We start from the raw sequence: 24,639 nt of genomic DNA on the forward strand, positions 1-24,639 counted from the left end.
AAGTTATTCCATTTTGAATCCAATCAAATAAAACGAAAACCCTACCCTCCCTTTCAAAATTTAAACTCGACACTTTAGTTTAGCTCTCCCTCTCTCTCCCTCTCTCTCGCCAATTTCTTTACTTTTTTCAAAAATTCTCAATCTAATATCTTTTCTAATCTCCTAATTTCTCTTCCTAAATCGTTTAATTTTCTCCCTTGATTTTTCTTTTCTTTTTTCTAATAATCGAGATCTCTTTTTTTTTTGTAATCAAATGGTTGAAATGTGCTCGGAGAGTTGCGATCAGATCGTTCTTGAAAAAGGTTAGCGCTCTGGTTTCTTTCTTTCTATTTCTTCTTCAATTATTTATCAAGTTTTCTGATCTGTGAAAATCTGTGATTTTTTTTACAGATCAAACGGTGGAGAATGAACCGAAGCCTTCTCCGAAGTCTCACATTGGTTAGTTCATTTTCTTTTTCTTTCTTTCTTTACTTTGATGAAAGCATTTACGCAAATTTTTATGAAATATTATCTAAATTTGAAGAGAAAAATAGCAATTAGGGATGACCTTTACGTGTTAAAAACCCTAGAAAATTCCTATTTGGATTGTACTTGTAATGTGATTGATGATTCTTGAGTTTTATTTTGTTTAGTTTAGATATTCTATGTAGCATTTATTAAGTTGAATTTTAAGCATTTTCTTCTATTGGCTAGCAAATGTGTTGCAATGCTTCTGTTTTTCTTAATTTAGCGGTGCATTTGCATGTTGAAATGATCATATTTGGGAGAAAGTATGTTGTTTATGTATTTTAGCAATTAGAATTTTAATTTGAAGAATATTGGCTGTTTCTTTAGAAATTTTAGAAGAGAATACCGATTCCATGGATGAAGATACTATATCCAGCATGAACCAAGAAATATCTTCAGCTCAGGGGCCAACTCTTCCAATATTACAGAAAGTTATTAATTTGAGTAACAGTGTTCAGGTAAATTAGAGCTGGATACTGCTTTTCATAAGCTTGATATGTATAATTTTTTTACTTGTTTATGTCCTCATTAATGGTTCAAGGAGTTGACTTTGATTAACTTAATGTTACAGAATTTGAAGAAAGAGCATGAAATTCTGTCTGATCAAGTGAAGGCTTTTCCTGGTCACGACATTGTAGGAACGCTTCAGCTTCTCAGTAAGTGATCACAGTATTGGGTGTTTTTTTATTATTTTTATTTGTTTTTATTTGAATTGATCTTTTACTTATTTTTTGGTACAGATAATGAATATGACCTTCTGAAGAAGAAGTACCTGGATGAGTCATCAGAGAGGAAGCGCCTTTACAACGAAGTTATTGAGCTTAAAGGAAACATCAGGGTTTTCTGCAGATGTAGACCTCTAAACCAAGTTGAAATTGCGAACGGTTCCTCCTCTGTAGTTGAATTTGACTCATCCCAAGATACTGAGTTACAGATAGTTTCTTCTGATTCTTCCAAGAAGCAATTCAAGTTCGACCATGTATTTAGACCTGAGGATGGCCAAGGTAACCCCTAAGATCTCTTAACAGAGTTTACACACCTGAGATCTCTTTAAGTAGTACTGTATATGTTCTTAATTTTGTGTTTCTTTAACAATGCAGATGCTGTATTTGCACGAACTAAACCCATAGTAACTTCTGTATTGGATGGTTATAATGTTTGCATATTTGCTTACGGGCAAACTGGAACTGGGAAAACATTTACTATGGAGGGAACACCAGAAAATAGAGGAGTTAACTACAGGACATTGGAGGAGTTGTTTAGAGTTGCTGGAGAGAGAGGGGGTGTAATGAAATATGAACTATTTGTCAGCATGATGGAGGTCTACAATGAAAAGATAAGGGACCTCCTAGGAGAAAGCTCCAACCAGCCTACTAAAAAGTTAGTTCCTAACACTAATTTATATATGGTTGGCCAATTTAGCCTTGTTGCAAAACAGACACTTACATGCAATCTGTTTACTTATATCTCCATGAAGAAGGAAATCCGTTGACACAAACTTTAATAACTATTCCTAGGGACAATAAGTAGAGAAGATAAATTGGAAGATAAAATAAAGCTCATAATTTCTAGCCGGTCTCTGGTTAAAGTCCTAATTTGAAGTCCATTATGTTGATAAAGGTTGGAGATCAAGCAAGCAGCAGAAGGGACACAAGAAGTTCCAGGACTTGTTGAAGCTTGTGTTTACAGTACAGAGGAAGTGTGGGAGCTACTAAAATCTGGAAACCGGGTCAGATCAGTTGGAGCTACCAATGCCAATGAATTAAGCAGTCGTTCTCACTGGTAATATATTAGTTTCTATTTGTTTTGTTTCTGAATTATGTTTAAGAAGCTAGACTTTTAGTGATCTAATAGGAAACTTTTACTATTCAACAACTCTAGCTGAGAAATAATGGTGCATTTAACTATAATGACCAGAATCTCTCTCTTTGCAGCTTGTTGCGTGTAACTGTAAGGGGAACTAATTTGATAAACAGCCAAAAGACTAAGAGTCACCTGTGGCTGGTAGATTTGGCTGGCAGTGAGCGTGTTGGAAAAATCGAAGTTGAAGGTGAAAGGTTGAAGGAATCCCAGTTCATAAATAAATCTCTCTCAGCGCTTGGTGATGTAATTTCCGCCCTTGCATCCAAAACAGCCCATGTTCCTTACAGGTTTCTCCCTCTCTCTTTCTTTTCAAACACGCACAACCAAATAAAAAAAATCATTATGTCTAACATCAACACTTTTTCTACTTTTCCATGGAAAACCAGGAACTCAAAGCTCACACACATGCTACAGAGCTCTCTAGGTAAGCTTTATCTCATCGTAGTACCAGTGGAAGTTGATTCCCTTTATTCGAAGCTAGCTTAGTAGCTTAATGGAAAATCATGAAATAATGCAGGAGGAGATTGCAAGACCGTGATGTTTGTACAGATCAGCCCGTCTAGTGCAGACCTTGGTGAGACCCTTTGTTCATTGAACTTTGCTAGCCGAGTTAGGGGGATTGAAAGTGGTCCTGCCCGCAAACAGGTGGACCTTACCGAGCTTTACAAGTACAAGCAAATGGTATAACAAATCATTGTAATATAAATGTTTCCCTCCAACTTTTCCACTGGATTCAATTTGTTTGACCTTTGGTTATTGATTAATTAACAGGCAGAGAAGTTAAAACATGATGACAAAGAAACAAAGAAGTTGCAGGACAATGTACAGTCCTTACAGTTGAGACTTTCTGCCAGAGAACATATATGCAAAAGTCTCCAAGAAAAGGTAAATCATACATTATATGCCAGAGAACCGCCTTTTTGGATCATAAACGTTTTTTCCTCTTCGTGTTTGATGTCAGGTTCGTGACCTAGAAAATCAGTTAGCAGAGGAACGGAAAACCCGATTAAAGCAAGAATCCAGAGCTTTTGCTGTTGCTGCTTCTACTAGACCATCTCTTAAACAAGCGACTGAGAATACCAAAGCGGATAAAAAGCCGCCACTTGGTCCATCAAAACTGAGGTTACCGTTGCGAAGAATCACCAACTTCATGCCCCCAGCATCACCTATGGCCACAAAAGGAAAGGCAACTAGAATGTCCATGGTAACAGCACCACCATCAGATGACAAAGAAAACAACTCCGAAACCGTGATGGCACCACCAACAAACACGAAAAACCTTTTGAAACCGAGACGTACTTCCATTGCTGTCAAACCTCCGGTCAAGACACAAGCTTTTCAGCCTAAACGGCGAGTATCCATCGCTACCCTCCGTCCAGATGCCCACATGACAACAACACCACTCCGTCGGTCTGCTTCCGGTTTCAACAATGTTGGTACAATGGAGAGACCGTCATTGGCGCGTGATCCCAGGAAAGCAAGGTATTCTAGATTGTTTTCTCCATTGCCAGAGTTTAGTAACCCATCAGAGACATCACCTGCAGCCATGAGAAGCAGTAGCAAATTCATGGGGAGCCCTCCAGCCGCGCAAGCGGGATCATTGAAGCCAAGACATACGACCGTTGTTGCTTTACAACGGAAATCGTTGGTGTGGAGTCCCCTAAAGTTAAAAGGTATGCAAAGTAGTTACCGGAAGTCGTCGTTTTTGCCTTTACGACATTCTTCCGATAAGGAATGAAGGTTTGAATTCGACTCACTGTTGCTACCCTGTTAAACGGGTTAATTACCAGAAGTGAACATGCTGTTCTCTATACATTCATTCTTCTATTATTGCGTTCCATATTTTCTGTGATTTCTAGACCAAGCAGGCTCCTTCAAGAATCGTATACTTACATTCTTGTATTTTGGTCCTAGAAGTTGGATAAAGTTTACAAATTCTAATTAGCATAGTTTTTTTTTTGTTTTGTCATATTGAGTATGTTTTGCCCACGAATTCGCCTAGCTTCAAATTTTTTTATATGGTTTTAATTATATTTTAATAGATGTTTATTAAATTTTAATATGTATTTATTAAAATAATTATACTTACTTTTTTTTATTAATTAAAATTTAGCTAAAATTATATTTTTTTAAATCACAAATGTTAAGCATAATTTGTATAAGGTAAAATATCAATTTGTAATTTGATTTAATTTATAATTTGATACATAAACTTTGATTTTGTGCAATTATACACATTTAAGAAAATAAATACATCAATTTATTTATATATTGGATAAATATAATTATTTATACATTTATTATATAAAAAAATAAAAATGGTCTTACATAGATAATGTTGTTAGTTGTTTATGAAATTAAATCGAATCAAAATGCTATGTATAAAATTACACAAATAAAAATTCATATACAATTTTATATGTTAAATCAAAGTTTATGTAATTTTAATATTTCTCCTTAATTAAATATTTACTAAAATTTTAATATGTATTTATTAAAATAATTATAACAATGATATTTTATTATTAATTAAAAACTCGTTAAAATTATTTTAAAAAAATTCATCAAGAAATGACAAATGATTTCTTATGTTAGAAATGTCAAAATAATGTAGATTAAAAATGTGTTTTAATAAAAAATTATGTGACCATTTTAATCGAGATAGTTAAAAATATTTACGTTAAATTAATTTATATTATTGTAAAAATAAATGATTAAATTATGTCAAATAAAAAATATAATGACTAAATATTAAATGTGATAGTAAAGAGATAAAAAGAATATGTTATATTTAAAATACATTAAATATGAGTAGGGCTAATCTAACCTGAAGCCTAAAAAGAATTCTTCAAGGTGTAGCTCAAATAAAAAGAAAAGCTTAAATTTGGTTCAAGCTTATCTTTTAGACATCATACTATTTTTCTAAACTCTAGTATTTTAGGCTGGTTTTTAAGTTTGGATTAACACAATCCTTGAATAGGGGAATTTAAATTTAATGATTAAAAACAATAATTCTTTTAAATTTTATTGATGTTTTTAACACATTTTATTTAAATTGTTGATATCATAAATATATACGTATTTGTAATTTGATCAGTATGTTTTAAATATATTCCGTATTAAATTTAAACTAGTATTTAATGCTTAAATTGACAATTAGAATAATAAAATATTCTGATTGATATAATATTGATATATTAAGTACCAATTAGAACATTTTTTAAGTTTAAAAATCAATTTAAATCTACATGATAGTTTGATAACATTGGGCGTAGTTAACCATTCTAAACAAATAATTTTGAAAACACTCAGCTAAAGTAATTTATAAAGGTTAATTGCATCAATCGTCGTCAAACTATAACTTATTATTTAAATTGGTCTAAAGATTTTAAAAATTATTCTAACTGAATATTTAAAGTATCAATATTACAACAATCAAGTCATTCTCTCAATTTAACCATTAACTTGAGAGTTAAATACCAACTCAAATATAATATTGACTGTGGGATACTTTTAGAACATATCAATCAATTTGTAAGCATGGTTATATGGAGGTAACTTGGTTTTACCATGAATGGTCTTAGTTATGGGTTGATTACTTCTCTCTAATCAAAGACGGATGGTATCGGTTCCCCTAGAAAGTTTTTAAAATTCCTTTTAAAAAAAATTATTTAGGCCTTTAAAAAAATTAAAATTTCTTATTAAATATTTTTAATTAAATCCTTCTGAATTTTGTCAGTATTAAACTTTTAAACTTTTTTGAAAGTTTTAATTAAACTTATCAAAATTTTAAAACATTCTCATTAAATTCTCCAATTTTTTGAAATTTTAGTTAGGCCCTTTTTTTAACAAAATAAAAATAAAAATCAATTATGAACTAATAGTAGCAATAGGGTTGGATAACAGAATGTGTCTATCTAACCGTATCTAACCATCAATCAATGAAAGAGCAACATGAAAAATTCGAACACCAATAGGAAAACCTTTCATTAGGTCAACCAAAATATCATAGAGGAAAACCTTTCATTAGGTCAACCAAAATATCATAGGCACAATTCGCCTCTCTCGATATTTGCTTAATGACCACTCTCCACTCATTTCTACACAGTTCTTAGATTTATATCACCAAATCTTTATTTGAATGCCCTCTAATATCACCATGGAGACATTTGATAGTTAGAGTACAATCAATCTTAACAATAACATTTTCCCAATTAGCCTATTTAACGACCATCATAAATAGCCTAAAGCTCACCTCACTGTAGACTACATCTACTAATGTTTCTTCCAATTCCCTACATCCTTTTACCATACTCATCACGTGCCACTGCTACAGAATAGGTAAGTTTCGAACTTGAATTTAGATAATTAAGTTCTTAACTTATGGGTTTCCTGAATATTAATACATTATAATTGAGGTTTAGATGATTAGGTATACTATACTTATAAGCGTATGTAGGCTAGCCTTATAGGACATTCATTGGATTGACTCAATTAATATAAAAAAAGTTTTACCAATAATTTTATTGAACGAAATATTTTTTTTTGTAAATTAAAGATTATTATGAAATAATTTTACAAGAAAATACAACTAGAAATTAAAGAGAAAAGAGTGTTTGACTAATTGTTTGGTGACCAGGTATACCAAAATTAATTTAAAATAAAAGTCATTAATTAACCCTTCATAAATACAACCCAAATTATAATTCAAACCCTCAAGTCCATACAATATTATAATTTCTAACGTGCACGGTACACGCAATGATCACGTTAGCATCATCCACTACCTGCTTTGAAACGCTCACTACTTTAAAGTAATAAATTTCAAAATAGTGAAAGAATAAAAGAAGAAAAAAAAGTTATCCTTTAACGTAGGATTTAAGAGACACGTCATCATCAGCCATCTTGTCTTGAAAAGTGTGCCCATCCGGTTTTTTTCTTTCTGAATATTTATATATTTTTCCAATTACTTAAAAACTCCAAAAAACAAAAAACAAAGTACAATTATTTTTGCAAACTTTTGCCTCTCTCGTTACGTTACCTACATATTCTTTTTTATTTCATTTTGCCGCTGAAAAAGAAACCGCCGTGAAAAATGGAATCTCCAGCTCAACGCCGCCTCAACGCTATCCAATCTCACCTCCTCCCTTCCGCCGTATACGCCGCCGAGGATGAATCCTTGATCGGACGTAATGTTACCTCCTCCTCTTCATCTCCACCGTTCTTTGTTGGTAGGTAACTCTGCAAGTCACTGAACGTATACGTGATCGTACATTAAGTAAAGTTGACGACGTGATCATTCGTTTTTTTTTTGTATGTATTCCGAAGTTATATATATATTAAGGAAATGGAAGTGTTTTTATGTGTTTGTGTATTGTTTGATTGGTTGCTTATTTTGATTTGATCATCGTAGCGTCTTGATTAATCTTATTATTTCTTCCGTTCGTACGCACAGTTACTGATTTGATTTATTCTTTTTTAAAAAAAAATTTCGTTGTTAAATAGCCAGAAAATTGAAGTTTTTGATTTGATCATCAGTATATGAGTTGATTAATCTTATTCTTCTTATTTTATGTACTTTCAAGTTAAATATTGAGAAATTTTCTGGTTGATGGCTTAGTTTGATTTGATCATCATGTTATATGAGTTAATTAATCTTATTCTCTTTTATCACTTTAATCTTTGTTTTCTCATTTTTTTGGCTTATAATTGTTTTTGTAGATCAACAGTACAGTGTGGTTCTTCCTGAGAAATTGCAAACTGGAAAATGGAATGTTTACAGGTCTCTGTTTCTTGCTACACTCTGCTTCTCATTTTGTTTTTGAAGTTTTTTTTTAAATGTTGAATTTGCTTCCGCAGATCAGCTCGGTCTCCGATGAAGCTTTTGAGTCGGTTTGATGATCATCCTGAAATCGGGACATTGCATGAAAACTTTGTGTGAGAGTTTTTTTTTCCTGTGATTGCTCCTTTTAGTTATAAAGTACTATACGCTTATTATATGTTTTTCAATGTTCGGTTACTTAGACATGCTGTGGAGACTTATAGAGATTACAAGTACTTGGGAACGCGGATTCGGGTGGATGGAACAGTTGGGGAGTGAGTTATTTAAGTATTTTGTTTTAAAAAGTTTAAAATTCAATTTTATTCAGAATTAATACGGGGATTTTAATTGTGTGATTCTGTTAATTATGCTTTTCATATGAAGGTATAAGTGGATGACATTTGGAGAAGCAGCTACAGCTCGGGAGGCTATAGGTTCTGGACTTAGGTATTATGGGTTAGAACAAGTAAGTTGCTTCGGGGAACTTGGTTTCCCTTGTTTTACAGTCCAGCTTTATCCAGCTGTGGATTTACTCGGAACATATTAGCTCCCTACACCTAGAATTCCTTGCTGTTCCAATGTTTAATTATTGATATTGTTAAGTCATTTTTTACTTTTTGTGGTTCTGGAACAGGGAGCTTGTGTTGGACTTTATTTTATAAACCGACCCGAGTGGATGGTGGTTGATCATGCTTGTTCAGCATATTCGTATATTTCAGTTCCTTTATACGATACTCTAGGTATGCTTTTGACTGGTTAATTAATTTCTCTCAAGTCTTTGTAGCCCAATTCTAACAGTGTTCTGCTCTTTTGCAGGTCCTGATGCTGTTAAGTTTGTTGTAAACCATTCTGGCATTAAAGCTACTTTTTGTGTCCCAGAAACCTTAAATACGGTCAGTTGCATTTTTTAGTGCCATAAAGTTGTGGACCTATGTTTTGCACCATACTAGTTTTTAACTTTCTATAAAACCGTGTAAAACTTATTGCATTAACTTCTGATTTAAAATATACTGCTTATCTCATTTTGTCTTAAAATTGCAGCTGTTGAGTTTCATATCTTCTATTCCATCTGTACGTCTCATAGTGGTATGTACTTATAGAATCTCATTATAGAATCATAACAAAACTATATGTCTGTCAGGTGTTTATTCCCACTAAGCATGCTTTTTCTCTTGGCACTTTTTATTATGCAGGTGGTGGGAGGAGCTGATGAACACTTACCTTCACTCCCCTCAACACCTGACGTGAAGTTCGTATCGTATTTAAAATTACTTGGTCAGGTATATAAATAGTTCTTTGTGTTTTTTTAAGTTCAATCATTTCATCTTCAATATGCTGCTTATATTTTATGTTGCTACACGTGCTTTATGTTGTTGTATGACTGTTGATATAAGATCAAGTTGTTTTTCAGAACTTAGAATTTTTCCTCAAATTATTTGGAATGTTGATAGCTGTAAACACTTTATACCTGATTACTGACTAAGTGGTTGTATTATAGCATAGGATCTATAATGAGTTTATCAAGTCATCTAACTGAAATGCGATCGAAATTGCAGATCTGCCTATTTAATTTGGCTTCTAGTTTACATCAACTTATTCTAAATGATTTTCTTTTAGGGCCGCAGAAACCTGCAGCCATTTTTCCCTCCTAAGCCTGATGATGTTGCGACAATATGCTACACCAGTGGTACTACAGGGACACCAAAGGTAAGATTCTTATGATAACTTTGATGTTGGACTTCTCCTGCTAGTTTCCCTTGCAGGCCTTCACTTTCTTTGCTGCCTAACGTATACTGCTTGTTTTCTCTGCAAAGGGAGTTGTCTTGACACATCGAAATTTAATTGCAAATGCTTCTGCTTTCTGCCGAAAAGTGAAATTCTATCCCTCAGACGTGTGAGTTCAGTGTTCAATTTATCACCTGATATAATGCAAACTTACAATTTTTTTTTTAAGATATATTGCTTATTGTTTCTCTATTTATCAATGTTCTCATTTTATAGTTACATATCCTATCTTCCTTTGGCGCACATTTATGAACGGTCAAACCAAGTCATCTGTTGCAACAATGGCGTTGGGGTTGGCTTCTACCAGGGGGTATGTGACATTGTTATTATATTATCTTTACTTATAAACCATAATTATTCTTTCCTTTTCAATTTTGCATCATTCATTAATAGCAGATAATGGGATAAAAGTTTAGATCTGCAATATCTTAAAAGTTAAGATAGGCAGCTGTCTGTTTGTTTCCCTTTTTTCCTTTTTTTTTTTTTGGGTTTGGGGGGGGGGTGTATTTCCGTTGGTGTCCAATTCAAAACTTTGGTCCAGGGTAAAACAGATATAATTTTCTTCCCAATTCTGTATTGCTCAAAATCTGGTTTGGTCTTCATACAAGTTTTATGAAGTCTATGCCCCTCGTGTTTGCAGGACAATTTGAAACTGATGGATGATTTAGCTGCTCTTAGACCAACTATATTTTGCAGTGTGCCTCGATTATATAATCGAATCTATGCTGGGTATGATAGTGGTTGATTTTGGAAAATAAATGAATTGCAAATTTTTTGTTTATCAATTCTTATTTAAATCATTTCGCTGCACAGAATCACCAATGCTGTCAGCACTTCTGGTGCTTTAAAGGAGAGGCTATTTAGAGCTGCCTACAATTCCAAGAGGCAAGCCATCATGAATGGTATCCAAGCTAATAATTGAGTTTTCCTTTTTTATTATAGCGTAAATTTTCTCAATAATTTTCTGCTACATCATATTGATGATCAAAGAGAATGTATATAGAGTTATAATGAGAGAATTTGAAGCATAAAACAGTAAATTCTATCAGTATGCTTGCCTCATGTTTAGCTATCCAATTGCTTGTCCCTCCTACAATTGTTCCAGGAAGGAATGCATCGCCAATTTGGGACAAATTGGTCTTCAATAAAATAAAGGAAAAGCTTGGAGGTCGAGTACGTATTCTGGGATCCGGTGCTTCCCCTCTGTCTCCTGATGTAATGGACTTCTTGAGAGTGTAAGTCAATTTTCTTAGATGAGGCAATTGTACAAGACTGCTGTCTCTGAGCATTTTGTTAGCACTGTACAGGTCCATAGGCCATATCCATTCAAATTGGCAACAATGGTACGATTTGATTGTGATATGGTAAAGATAAAAACTGAATTTGCGTAGCTTTATGTTCCTCGTCTTTGATATGAAAGTATTTTGCAGGTGCTTTGGCTGTATGTTAATTGAGGGCTATGGCATGACAGAGACTTCTTGTATCATAACCTTGATGGATGTAGGGGACGTCTTAGCTGGTCATGTTGGGTCTCCACATGCTGCCTGTGGTGAGTATCCTTGATTTCTTTCAGGTGGAAACTTTAAAATATGGATAGAATCAGTATATCACTTTCCAGGTGGATAAATTGGACACATTAATTACCAAATATTACAAGTTGAACTTTAGGGACAGCTGAGAATCTCTAGCTTTAAATTCTGGATATCTAAATGCTAGTCATTTTAAAATGAAGGACTTGTTGGTTAGAGTTCATCTGATTTTGGAATTTTGTTATCTTCATGAATCTTGTTTCATTTGATCATCAAGGTCCTTTATATTTTGTTAAAATCCATTTTTGTCTTCTCAGAAGTGAAACTTGTAGATGTTCCTGAAATGAATTACACCTCTGAGGACGAGCCATATCCTCGTGGGGAAATTTGTGTGAGAGGTCCTATTGTTTTTCAGGGCTACTACAAGGATGAAGTCCAAACGTAATCATCTTCCCACGTTGTTATATTTGTTGCCTTATTTAGCAGCAAATGTTTAATAGACTCAGTTGCCTTGTTGGTTGAACAGGAGAGAAGTATTTGATGATGATGGCTGGTTTCATACGGGAGACATTGGTTTGTGGTTACCCGGAGGTCGTCTCAAGATTATTGATAGGTCATATTTGTTTAACCTTATTCTCATATTATACGAGGTCTATATACGAATAACACCTTGATCTATTCTCTAGATATCTACATATTTTTATATGAGACAGTGATTGTGCTTTATTAGTAGTCTTGTTTGTGCATGTTTTGATTGCATGTTGGCTGCATTCGGTTGCTAGAAGAACCTTTTTGGACACTTTAGAATAATGTTGATCTTCTTCAGTGATGAACCATCTGCTTTGGTCATTTTTATCCATGGCAGTTCAACTTTTTCTGAATCCTTTTCTGACCATTTTCATTAATTCGTTACAGGAAAAAGAACATATTTAAGTTGGCACAAGGCGAATACATAGCACCGGAGAAGATCGAGAATGTATATGCGAAATGCAAATTTGTTTCACAATGTTTTGTATACGGTAAGGAAATAGACTCTACACCGCGACTGAATTTCACAATTGTACATTCTCCTGAATGCTTAATATGTTTATAGGTGATAGTTTCAATTCATCTTTAGTAGCGGTAGTTGCAGTGGAACCTGATGTTCTAAGAGACTGGGCTGCATCTGAGGGTATCCAGGTGTGTTCTTTTCTCTTGTCCTTTCATATTTACCTTCGGAAGTTCAAGACCCCAAAACTTTCTTGACTCTTCATTTTCCTTATGCCCTTGTCCGACACCTGTATTCTATACACATATTTGAACATAGGAAAAAGAGTATGATCCTTTAGACGTACGAAAAATGTAGAAAAATGTAGAAAAAATTGAGCATATATGTATTGAGCAAATAGCTGTACTTGAAACTCCTCCTGGGTCTAAAAACATAGCTTTCAGACCATGCTGTTGATATTTATATTTAAAAGACAAATCGATATTATAAATATTGTATTGAATAAAACAAACTCATGGGGAAAAGATTCTGAAGATGAATTGATAATATGGGCTATAATTCAGTTCATCAACGATGATAAAGTACATAGCCCAGGAATATTGGATAGCAAACAGTTCAAGGGATTGTTTAGCGTAGGGATTATATGAACTACAAAACCTATTACTCAACTTTTGAAATCATTCGTTCTACGTTTTTAGGACTCACCTGTGATTGTTAGTCACAAGTATGTTCAATTTTTCATTAGAGAATTCTTGACGGATCTATCTTTGGCACTCATGTGCGAATAATGAATATGCATCAAAGACAAAAACATCAAAAAAGAAAATGAGAAGTCAAGACAATGAATTCTGAGTTTTTTAACCGTTCTAAGGTTGCATTTTTACAGTACGAGGATTTAGGACAGCTGTGCAATGATCCAAGAGCAAGGAATGCTGTTCTCGCTGAGATGGATGATGTGGGAAGGGAAGCACAGGTAATTTATTTTAAACCAAATGATTTTTTACCATCCCTTCTCTTAGGAAGCCATGTTAATTTATTTGAATTCCTTAAAAAAATGCAGTTAAGAGGCTTTGAATTTGCTAAAGCTGTAACTTTGGTGCCTGAACAATTCACCTTGGAAAATGGCCTTCTCACTCCAACATTCAAGGTAATCTGCCATTCTTTGTTTACCGCTGTGTTAAGATTTATATTCAAATTTTTGGGGGATTTTTCGTATGATCATAATTTCGTATGCATGTTAGAATCTGTATCGACGCACATATTTTAAGAACTATATATAATCCTAATGGCAATATTTGCTTGAGCATCAATACTTTCTGAATGTATGAAGAGATTGGAATGAAACAGAAATAGAATCTTGGAGCATGAATGAAACCTATTATCTATATCTCAACTAGTGTGCAGAGGAGCTGAGTGAAGCTCAAGTTGTATTGAAATTCGATGTTTGAAGCTTGATTGGGTTTCTTTTTGAAAACTTGAAATCTCTTCGTAATAAAGGTTGAACTGTTTGAGCTCACTTGATTAAACTTGAAAAATTAGCTCGATTTCACATTCGGTTTCGAGCTCAATTATTTGTCCTCAAGCTCAAGCTCAAACTCAAGATAGAGATAAATTTGAGTCGAAAATTTTAGATAAAATAGGAAAATATGCATTTAAAAGAGTTGATCAAGCTTGGGAGCTCCTTAGTATTAAGATACTCAAATTCGGTCCTTAATTTGACAATAATTGAGTTAAACCCGAGTAGAATGTCTTGTTTTTATCTCACTAATGTCAACAAGAAATCAGGTAAAAGCTTTTACTCATTGAAAGCTTATTGTTGTTATTTATTTTCCAGATCAAGCGATCTCAAGCCAAGGAGTACTTTGCGAAAGCCATAGCCAACATGTATGCTGAGCTTTCAACTTCCGAACCGGCACTTTCGAAACTATAAATTTGGCTTTCTCTTCAATAAAATGCAAAAACAGATTCAAAAAGGTAACAAATTTTTACCCATTCCACTTTTACTCAATAAAACATTGACGTCGATGATTGTTGTAGTTTTACGTGCATGCTCGATGGCTAATTCATAGTCATGTTTAAAAACAAGTGTTTCAATGCAATTCTCTGTTGTAATGTATATTCATATTTCTTACTAAATAAATTTTTTGTTAATTTAGATTTTTGGCCTTGTAGTTGGATTTTTATGATTGGATTGAAAATAGAAGCACTTAGCATTGTTCTAAGATCTATCGGCCAATTGGGTGTTAAAACATTGAAATCTAGACATGTGAATTAAGTGGGTTGGTTTTGGATTTCATCGATTCAAGTTATAAATATTTCAGGTAATTACAGTTCTTGGGCTTAGATTTGGGGTTGAGGGTTGGATTTTTCATATTAAATTTGTATACGTTACAATCATTTAGAATTACTTATTTAGATAATTTTGGATTTAAACTACTTTTTAGATTTGGATTGTTTTAGGATTGGATTTAATTAAACAAAGTTGTGTACTTTTTATATTTATGTCGGATTCAGGTTAATCAGGTAAGATTTTCAAGTTTGGGTTAAAATTTACGGGTGTAATGAGATTAGATTGTTAAGTCTTGAAGCAATACTAATTTGGTATTTTATATTGGGTATAAAATTATTATTTTTGGAATTGATTTCGATTTGTAGTGATTATGGTTATAGGGGTTTTAATATAAAAATATGATTTATATATTCATATTTACATTTGATAAATGATTTTTATTTTTTGTTTAAAAAAATTTATATTTTACATATTATAACAAAGTATTTTTTTGTATTTTTATTATAATTTGTATTACGATGAGAAAGGATTCAAATATCTATTTTTTTTTTAATTTTGTAACATTATATCTAAAATAGATGATGATATCTTTTAACCGTAAACTATTTAAAATTTAGTGCAATCCTTCAACTGGTCCAACAATTTAAATTTTAGAACATTTACTAAAAAAAAAAATTGATTGTTGAATACAATCTACACAGAATGAACTAAACATGTTTACTCAACTATTCCGTTTAGATCAATAATTAAAAGCGAATGATTCAGCTCGGTTTGTACCGCAATAATGAATTGAAGAGCATGTCGATGCGAGCGTGATTTTTAATATATATCTATTGAAATAAATAATTTCAAATCGTCACATTTATGGCCAACCATTCCATTTGGTTTCAGACTTCTGTGACAAAAAAGTTCAACCTAAGTAGGCTTTCAAGTTATATACCCTCTAGGAGATTGATGCATTAGGGGGGCCTGTGTGGTTACATGTATTGAAATGCGATGCTTTATACAAAATGTAATAATCCCCAAATCAATAGCAATCGTGTGGAGGAAACAAACTAACGGGATTCATTTCTGGAAATTCAATTTTTTGGGGCTGAAAGCAAATGGGAAGATTCAGTACTGGATTCACCGTTTGTGAATTACTCGTGTATTGTTCCATAGCCATTGACGAGCTGAACCTTCCACCAATGGCGAAACCTGAAAAAGACCATAAGGTACTTTCCATCACACGAGAGAGACGAACGTGACAGAATAACAAAACAGAACAGATAACACCTTTTATTGCAAATAGTTAGGATGAAAGCAGTAGAGTGTATAATGCATATGTCAAAAAACTAACCTTTTCCCAGACTTGGCCATTCAATTTCATCATCGGAGATCAAAGATATGTCGACCAACTTAGCCTGCACTTCCAGATACAATCATGGTTAAAAAAATTAAGGCTTTTATCTGTATCAGAGAATTCATTTTTCTGGGAATTTTATACTATTTTCAGGAAAATCACAGCATTTCCTATAGAATCTCTTTCCCAGCTTCTAAAAATTGATTTGGTTTAAAGCCTCCCCGGGCCCCTACATTAAACCATGAAAGAACCCAGAGTTTGTTTTGTTAAGGTATGGGTTTGAAAGCTTGGAGTATATGGTGTAAATGTTCTGATAAATGTTAGCATTTTTGCTGTCATACAGCAGCTTGCTTGTCCTTCACCAAGGCAGTAAAAGCCAAATTCACTGACTTGGAAACAGGGGTCCTTCAGGGTTTATGTTTCCTATTAGCCCCTAACAACAGAAGGTGAAAGGGACCTGGCAGCTTTAGCAAAAGCTAGCAGAAAGTCAGTACTGGAGTGGAGCTCGCTCCTCAACTGTTTGTCTATTGTGAAGAGTATAGGGACTTATGGCATATTTTAAATTAAGCAGCCAGAATTGTTGTAGCTAATGTAGAGTTTGAGGACAAAGAATCATGGCCAGATTACTTTTTACCTCAATCCGAATGCCAAAAGCATGGTCTTCATAATAACCAGGTTCGTTGCTAACAATCATGCCTTTCTGTAGGGGAGTTGTATTTCCATATCTATAGCTAATACTTTGTGGGCCTTCATGAACATTCAATGCAGCTCCAACACCATGTCCTGTGCCTGCATAAAAGAGCAAGATAATGACGTTATGATCAATTAATCAGCAATGCTTTTAATAGTGTAAGAATAACAGAAAGATGGAAGAAATACCATGGCGGTAATCAAGTCCGATCTTCCAAAGGGAAGAGCGAGCAAATGCATCCAACACAAAACCTGGAGTGTTTTCGGGGAATACTGCCTGGTCAAGTGCAATGTGACCCTGCAATTGGATGGTGTATCATGGAAAACCGAAATATTTTAAACCATAGCTAGGTACTCCTTAAAAGTATAACAGCAATGAGAATCATATCATGCAAGGTTATTGTAGGACGTGTAAAAATGATCAAATATCATGCCCCATTCATTTCTAACTGGTTTTACATTTTACAAAACGAAAAGGAGAAAGACAAGAACTAGATAAAGCAGGGATTCTGAGAGATATAGGCTGTTGTGGTCTCACAAACTACAAGCAAATCTATCCTATATTACTCGGACTCGAGGGTGAGTGTCAGAACGGACATGTGTTCAACATTGGTAGTTTGGTACATTTATTTTTTTTAAGTTTTTCCATGTGTTTAGTGTGTCTTTGGAGCACCATATCTTCTTACCCTGGTCATGATGTACAGTTACTTTTTTTTTAAAAATGAAGAGTTGAAGCAACATAGAATTTACGATATTCTGTAGTATTTCAAATAACTTGATAGAAAATTTTGGCATATGTGTTAACCTCTTCTGTGACAAATACAAGGGGCTTCTATGCTACCAACAAGATCAAATATAGAACCCACCTTTAGAACTCGGGTGAAGCATTCCTTTTCCCTGGCAGTTGGTTCACCAAAATGTACTGTTCTTGTTATGTCAGTTATTCCATCAATATATTGAGCTCCACTATCCAATAAGAACAATTTATTCGGATCCACAACACTACAACTTCCTCTTTCAGCTCTGTAGTGTATAATAGCACCATTTGCACCTGAGCCTGCACTATCATTCTAAATGTTAACAGTGAACTATAAACTAATAACCAGAGTCCATTTTTGGTTTCTAAATTTATTAGTGCACATATTCCCCTACAACATAAAAACTAAGCATGGCAATTTACTTTTCCAGAATTCAAGAAATTAAAATGACCTTAAACTGGAATGTCTAAAGATGGAAAACAGGTAATCAAGATTAATATACCACTTATTGTATCAAAGCTTGTATCTAGGAAACCTTCTTTCTTTGCACGGAATTCAAGAAGTTTGTCTGCAACATCTACCTCTGTAAGTTCCACATTGTTATGAATTTCCTCTTCCAGCTAGCACCAGAATTGTGCCAAAGCTGCTGCATCTCTGCATGTATATCATGATAAACTAATCCTTGAAAGTTCTGTATTGACATATATCTTTTCTTGCAGACAATAACTTTTGGCTGTGCTAAAGTAGACAGTTTTCATAAAGACAGGCTACAGCATGTATGTCTATAGACAAAGCTAGATGTCCTCTTTGCTCATAGAAGGAAACAGAAGATAAGAGTAGGAAAACATTGAGGCTTGTTAAAAGGAATAACCTCAAAATACAACTGTTTCTCGGACTTAAACGTTCACCGGTATTACTATTTCATGGAGAAATCAATTACCTTAAATGGCAATTCTGCATTCCTTCTAATTCAGCGGGATTTTTCAAGGCCTTCGCCAGGGAGATCGGGGATCGCATATAAACTCCAGAAGGACCTTCTGAAAGACCATTGGATTCATCATATCTCTTATTCTTTATTTTTCCTTTACTCCCATGGTTCGAACAATATTTATCCAAAGCAGACTTGTATGTCTCCACAATAGCAGCATTAACAGATGATGTATCTAGCCACAGTTGAGCGCCTTGAGCTGCAAGTCTGGAAAAAGAGCCCATAGTTATTTCCACAATAAGTTTGCCTTAGCAGGTCTGGCAAAATTGGCCAAGGTTAGATCTAATTGATTTTTTTTGCAATCTCGGATAAAATAAACATCATTGCTGGACTGCTTTTGCATTTTATATTACATATTTTCAAACAAGATAGTCCATGAAGTCCAAATGAAAATGTACCAAATCTTGAGAAAATCTGCTCCAGGAAAGATGTGCTAGTTTCCTAGTGAACTAATTCGCAAACAGAAAATGATCAGTTCAAAAAAAAAGAGGCACCTAAAACATACATACCTCTTTATTTCAGAAAGGGTGGAATCATAAGGCCTTAACTCTACGCTTGCATTCTTCAAATGATCCATCACCTCTTTGGTGACTTTAGAATTATCTACAAATAACTTTGCCTCATCAACCTCCACAATTAAGTACGCATACATAACAGGTGAATGTGGGACATCACTTCCTCTCTGCAAAACAAGATGTAAGGTATTATTTGGATGGAGAATTTATAAGTTATAGGAATTACTGAATGCTACTTTACTTGGGCTCGGGTGTGAGTGTCAGATAAGGTTTGGGTCTTTTCAAATTTTCTGAACATTATCTGTATATTTGGAGGGTTATATCACCCAAACCATGTCCAGGTATGCATTGAACACAAGTGACAAATATGGATAGTTCAAGAAAATTGAATATCTTTGAAAGTGACAATCATTCTGACAAATCTTGACAAAACAAAGTCTGTCAGCATGTTTGTTTCTACAAAAATAACAACCACGTGTGAGTATAAAAAGTACCAAGTTCAGCAACCAGGCAACTTCATCGAGCATGGATATAACGATTGCTGATGCACCAGTGCCAACAAGTTCAGCCCTCAAGGAAGATAATTTGGATGCCACATCTAAACCAGCATACTTCATATCATGTACTCTAATTGGATTGTTTGGGGGTTTCGGCCTTGATTCTTTCCATATTTCATCCACGAGATTTAAATCATACAAGAAAACCAACTCGAGATTCTTCTTAGATATAGCCTCCTTCAGTTCTTTTGCGGCATCATGAGAAAAAAGAAACTGATCCCTTCAAATTATCAGACATCATCAGAAACAACCAAGCAAGAATAACGGGTATAACGATTGCAAATGATAAGCTAGTAGCAGCCATCTATGTTTTTTGCACTAAACTGTGAATGTCGGACACAGAACTATTTCCATATACTTGGATGGTCCTCAAGGGATCATATCCTCACATCCAAATTTAAATATGTGTAGGACACAAATGTCGTACATGGGTGCTTTTAGAAAAATGAAAAGTCAGAGCAACATTGGCAGCCATTTAGGAGGTTGAAAGATTACTTACAGGATAAATGCCGACTCTGCCACCAGGAGATAAAACATCATTAAGCCATTCACTAGTTGTTGGGACTCCAAGACTACCAGCACGCATGAGAATCCAGCTCGAGCTCAACTGCTTCTCAGCCTAAACAGTCAGAACAAAGGAAGAACTATTATCAACACATATTCACTCATAGTGCATCATAATAGACAGAAATCTGTTTAAAACGACTTTATGAAGCTTGTCAAAAAAAAAAAAAAAAGAAACCTGCAGAAAATATCGGCCATCGGTCCATAGAGCTGCTTTATCCTTTGTGACAACTGCAGTCCCCGCACTGCCAGTAAAGCCTGATATATAGGCTCTCCTCATGTAGCATTCAGCGATGAACTCACTCTGGAAACCATGCCGACAATCAATTAAATTAATTGCAACAGATGTTAGAATTGACATAAGCTTCAAGTAAGCCTAATCATCCTTAATGATGATACTTCCATAAAGGCTAAAAAGTGGTAAAACTGCATAACATTTGTCACACTATGAAATTTAGTGTGTTTGATAAACCATAAAATATAATTTTGATGATTATCAATGCATTTGATTAATCATTTTTAGAAATAACTTCTTTAAACAATCTGTTCTTTCCTTTTTAACTTCCATCAACTAAAAATATTTCCTTTAAAAATTCAATAGAAAATTTATTAAACGTTTAACAATTCAGTAGCATACCAAACAATTAATCTTAAAATCAACACTTTCTTTAGCTTATCAAATAGTACAGAGTAGCACTTAAAATATGCTTTAAAATACTCAAGTTAATGAAACCACCAAAATCTAGTCAAATTTGAGATCAACAGAGAAAAACATACAAAAATACATCAAAGTGATGTATATTTTGATGTATAAAAATGTGAAGATACATATGTAGTGGATGACGAAATATGTGACAGTTCATAGCCGTGTAAGAGACCAAACAATGTTAATCTCATTTATCTAAGGTATAAATTTATCATCTAAATTCTGAAACAACATTTCACATAGCATTTAACCCCATCCATATAAACTACTTTTATTAGCTAAAGTACAAGATAATTGTACTCTTTAGTTACTCCAGTTTAACTTGAAAAAGGAAATTTTGAATTTAGCTTGGTCATTATCAAACGAGCTCAAGCAACTTCAGCTATTGGACAAGCAAAATCAAGCATCCTAAATTCAAAGAGCGCAATAGCTTAATAGAGCCTTTTCTTTAACTAGTATTGAAATTTCTTAATTTAAACTTAAACTTGAGCTCAAACATAAATGATTGGGATTAATTCAGGCATGAGAATCAGAATCGAGCTCATCTTTTACTGGTACATAAGTCTAATTGAACGAGCTTTTAGCTCAAATAGAGTTCAAACCTTAAAAATGAAGCTTGATCGGGACTTTAATACTCACAAGCTTATCGAATTTAGCTTTAAAAAGATCCAAATTCAGCTCAGTAATTATTAAGTGAGCTCGAGCTCTAGCAACTTTGGCATTAAACGAACTGAACTCAAATATACTAATAATTAGCTTAAGTAGCTCTAGAGCTTAGTAGTTTTTAGTTCGAATTGATATTGAAAATTCTTAATTTGAATTAAAACCGGAGTTCCATAATTAATAATTGAATTTGAAGTCTCAAGAATCGAGCTCAGATTTTAATCCTAATCGAGCGAGCTTAAGCATTTTTAGTTCGAATTGAGTTTGAACTTCAAAATCAAAAGCTTCTTACAACTTTGAGCTTGGATTACACCAATTTTTAAGCAGCATTCGAAACAACCAAAAGCGGCATAAACAAAGCCAATCATGTTATTTTACGCATTAAAAAAACTACAGAAAAAAGAAAGAGGAATCGAACCTGATGAGCATCCTGAGAAGGGATGATATAGGAATCAATACCAATTCCAGGCTTCGAAAATAACCGGCGAAGAGCAACAACCTTTTCGTCGGGTTCTTGAACGTCACGATTCCGACGAAGCTCCGAAGAAGGCTTGGCAGTTACAGAGCCCGAACTACAACACCGTAGCGTCAAAAACAAAGGAACTTTTTGTGATTTATTGTAAATTGAGGGGTTGATTTTGAATTTGTGGAAAATAGGAAGTGAAAAGGAGAAGAAAGGGAGACGAGAAGATGACAAAGAAGCATTGAGAGATAGAGGGCGTATTGCTTGCGATGGTACGGACTGCATAGTTTATTGTAGCAAATTACAAATGAAACAAAGGACCAGGGAAAAAAATTCTCAAAATAAAATCTCGAGCACAGACGATAAGGTATTCAGATCTGTGAAAGACGAGAAATTTGAAATTCAGGGTGTTTGCTTAAAAGTGTGTTGTTTAAGGAAGAATGATAATAACACTCGGTAACTAAAGATGGTCGTTTGATTGGGCTTAAGTAGAGGTGTGCATGGGCCGGGCTACCCGGCCCGGCCCGAAGGCCCACCTAAAAAATGGGAGGGTTTGGGTAAAAATATAGGCCCGAAATATGGGTTTGGGCACAAAAACGAGGCCCGTTTAGAAAATGGATCGGGCTCAGGTAAATTTTTTTTGGCCCGGCCTGGCCCGAATTATATAAAAATATATATTTTTTATCTTTAATTATATTTATATTTTAATTTTAATTTTAATATAATCAATTTTTATTATATTTTTCAAATTGTGTATTGTTTTAAGAATTGTTTTAATATATTTTTTATTTGTTTCTTGTTTTAATATTTGTTTTTAATGTATTTGATTATTTAATATATTTTAAAATCTTTTATTTAATAAAATAAGCTAAAAAAATTAATATGAGCCGGGCCGGGCCGGACTCGAGCTTAACAATTTTATTTTGAGCCGAGCTTAGACAAATTTTTAAGCCCGAACCTGGCCCGGCCCGACCTGGCCCATGCACACCTCTAAGCGTAAGGTATCGGATTTATCTATATAGTAAACTATATTAAGAAATTGATTCATCCATAGAAGATATTAATCAAATGCTTAGCTGGAATTTTCACTTCTTTTTATTTCAATTTTTTTAGACTTTTCCTTTTATTTATTTATTTTATGAAATGACCTTTATTATTGTCGTTGTTGCCGTCGAATATACATACTTGATTTGAGTAAAATGTCACTCTAATTCTTTTTCATCACCTTGAGTGGTATGATTAATTGTGAGAGTTAATTTCGGTTTAAATTATATTTTTGAGAGGTTTCACATTTATTTTATTTTCAAAAAATTTATATTGGAGAAGAGAAGATGATACAAAAGAGGTGTTTTGTCGCTAGAAATGAAGCGGCTAACGACAGTGATGATGAAGAGAGAAGTAACGATTAGGACTTTAAGAAAAAAAGAACATAAGAGAAACACAAGAGTGAGAAGAATAGATGAATGACGGTGTTGGCTAGAGAATTAGACCACTCAAATATGGCAATAGCAACACTACAAAGAGGAGACTCCTAGGTAGAACTCATCATGGGTCGGGTCATTCGGCCTGGCTCAAAGGCCCACTTAAAATGTGGGAGAGTTTAGATAAAAATATAAGTCCGAAAAATAGATTTGGACAAAAAATAAGGCCCGTTTAAAAAATAGGTCGGGGCTTGGGTAAGGTATTTTTGGCCCGAGGTAGGGCCGATGCCCAACCTAAATTCACTAAAAGACAAAAAAAATCTACTCTTTTTTTTTGTTTTTGAATATTATTTTCTTGTTGTTTTCTCCCTATTTGCTATCATTTTACTATTATGTTGCTAATATTTTATTGTTATTGTTTGGATATTGTATAAAACTTATTTTATTGTTAATTTTATTATTATTTTAAAGGCATTTGTTAATTTAGTTATTATTGTATAAAAATTAATATAGACGGGCCGGGTTTTAACATTTTTATTCGGGTCGGGTTTGAGCAAAATTGTAACACCCCTAACCCGTATCCGCCATCGAAATAGGGTTTCGAAGCACTACTAGAATTTACAGATCACTTAAAAAAATTTAATTAAATATTTACCGATTCAGTGCATCATATAAATAAATATATTACCATTCAATCAACAGCTTGGCACTTGTCTAAGCATCAAACAACAACATTGTTAGTATACTAGTACATATTTCAAATAAATTCAACATTGGTATACTTATTTTCTCGACATGTCACACTTGAGTTTTAATAATTGTTTTTACTTACATAATTTCTTTGTTTCAACATATTAAAGATAATCATATATGTACATGTCATAAAACATATCATTCTCTTACCGTTTCTTATAAGTATATATCATTCATTTCATTACATCAATATTTCATGCTCCATCATTTTCATATATTTTATGTATATTTATTTCGGTAATAGTTTATATTAAACTTAACATAAATTATAATCCATGTACCTATACTTATTTCATTTATCTATCTTCTTAATTATTTCATACAACTATTTTGTACATATATTTTCATATGACCAAATCTTGTAAACATTTCATACAACCATTTTGTATAACCAATTCATAAAACCATTCATCATTTGATACACATTACCTGCATA

At 33.6% G+C, this 24,639-nt stretch overlaps 2 protein-coding genes and 1 pseudogene across 3 annotated transcripts; 2 read left to right on the forward strand and 1 right to left on the reverse strand.

Annotated features, from left to right (window-relative positions):
- LOC107930940 (kinesin-like protein KIN-14S) lies at positions 1-4,339 on the forward strand. Its single transcript, XM_041080145.1, has 12 exons — positions 1-302; positions 391-438; positions 835-965; positions 1,079-1,163; positions 1,248-1,511; positions 1,608-1,887; positions 2,128-2,289; positions 2,442-2,657; positions 2,757-2,794; positions 2,888-3,051; positions 3,142-3,255; positions 3,332-4,339. Exons 1-12 carry the CDS (start codon positions 254-256, stop codon positions 4,106-4,108), a joined length of 2,328 nt encoding a protein of 775 aa, XP_040936079.1. The 5' UTR covers positions 1-253; the 3' UTR covers positions 4,109-4,339.
- Positions 4,340-7,356: 3,017 nt separating this feature from the next.
- LOC121209457 (long chain acyl-CoA synthetase 7, peroxisomal) lies at positions 7,357-14,648 on the forward strand. 2 transcript variants are annotated; one of them, XM_041080146.1, is made up of 24 exons: positions 7,357-7,601; positions 8,092-8,152; positions 8,230-8,307; positions 8,395-8,466; positions 8,576-8,657; positions 8,826-8,931; positions 9,008-9,084; positions 9,233-9,277; positions 9,385-9,471; positions 9,809-9,898; positions 10,006-10,085; positions 10,193-10,286; positions 10,617-10,705; positions 10,790-10,878; positions 11,082-11,211; positions 11,284-11,319; positions 11,407-11,525; positions 11,823-11,946; positions 12,032-12,118; positions 12,421-12,524; positions 12,599-12,684; positions 13,380-13,466; positions 13,554-13,640; positions 14,328-14,648. In XM_041080146.1, exons 1-24 carry the CDS (start codon positions 7,466-7,468, stop codon positions 14,421-14,423), a joined length of 2,142 nt encoding a protein of 713 aa, XP_040936080.1. In that variant the 5' UTR covers positions 7,357-7,465; the 3' UTR covers positions 14,424-14,648. The 2 variants fall into 2 exon arrangements, with proteins under 2 accessions (XP_040936080.1, XP_040936081.1); XM_041080147.1 differs by lacking the exon at positions 11,284-11,319 and having other exon boundaries at positions 7,358-7,601.
- A 948-nt stretch (positions 14,649-15,596) lies between these two features.
- LOC121209458 (aminopeptidase P2-like) lies at positions 15,597-22,487 on the reverse strand (annotated as a pseudogene).
- Between the last annotated feature and the right edge of the window lie 2,152 nt (positions 22,488-24,639).

This window comes from Gossypium hirsutum, chromosome A11 (assembly GCF_007990345.1).
Source record: "Gossypium hirsutum isolate 1008001.06 chromosome A11, Gossypium_hirsutum_v2.1, whole genome shotgun sequence".
Classification (NCBI taxonomy): domain Eukaryota; kingdom Viridiplantae; phylum Streptophyta; class Magnoliopsida; order Malvales; family Malvaceae; genus Gossypium; species Gossypium hirsutum.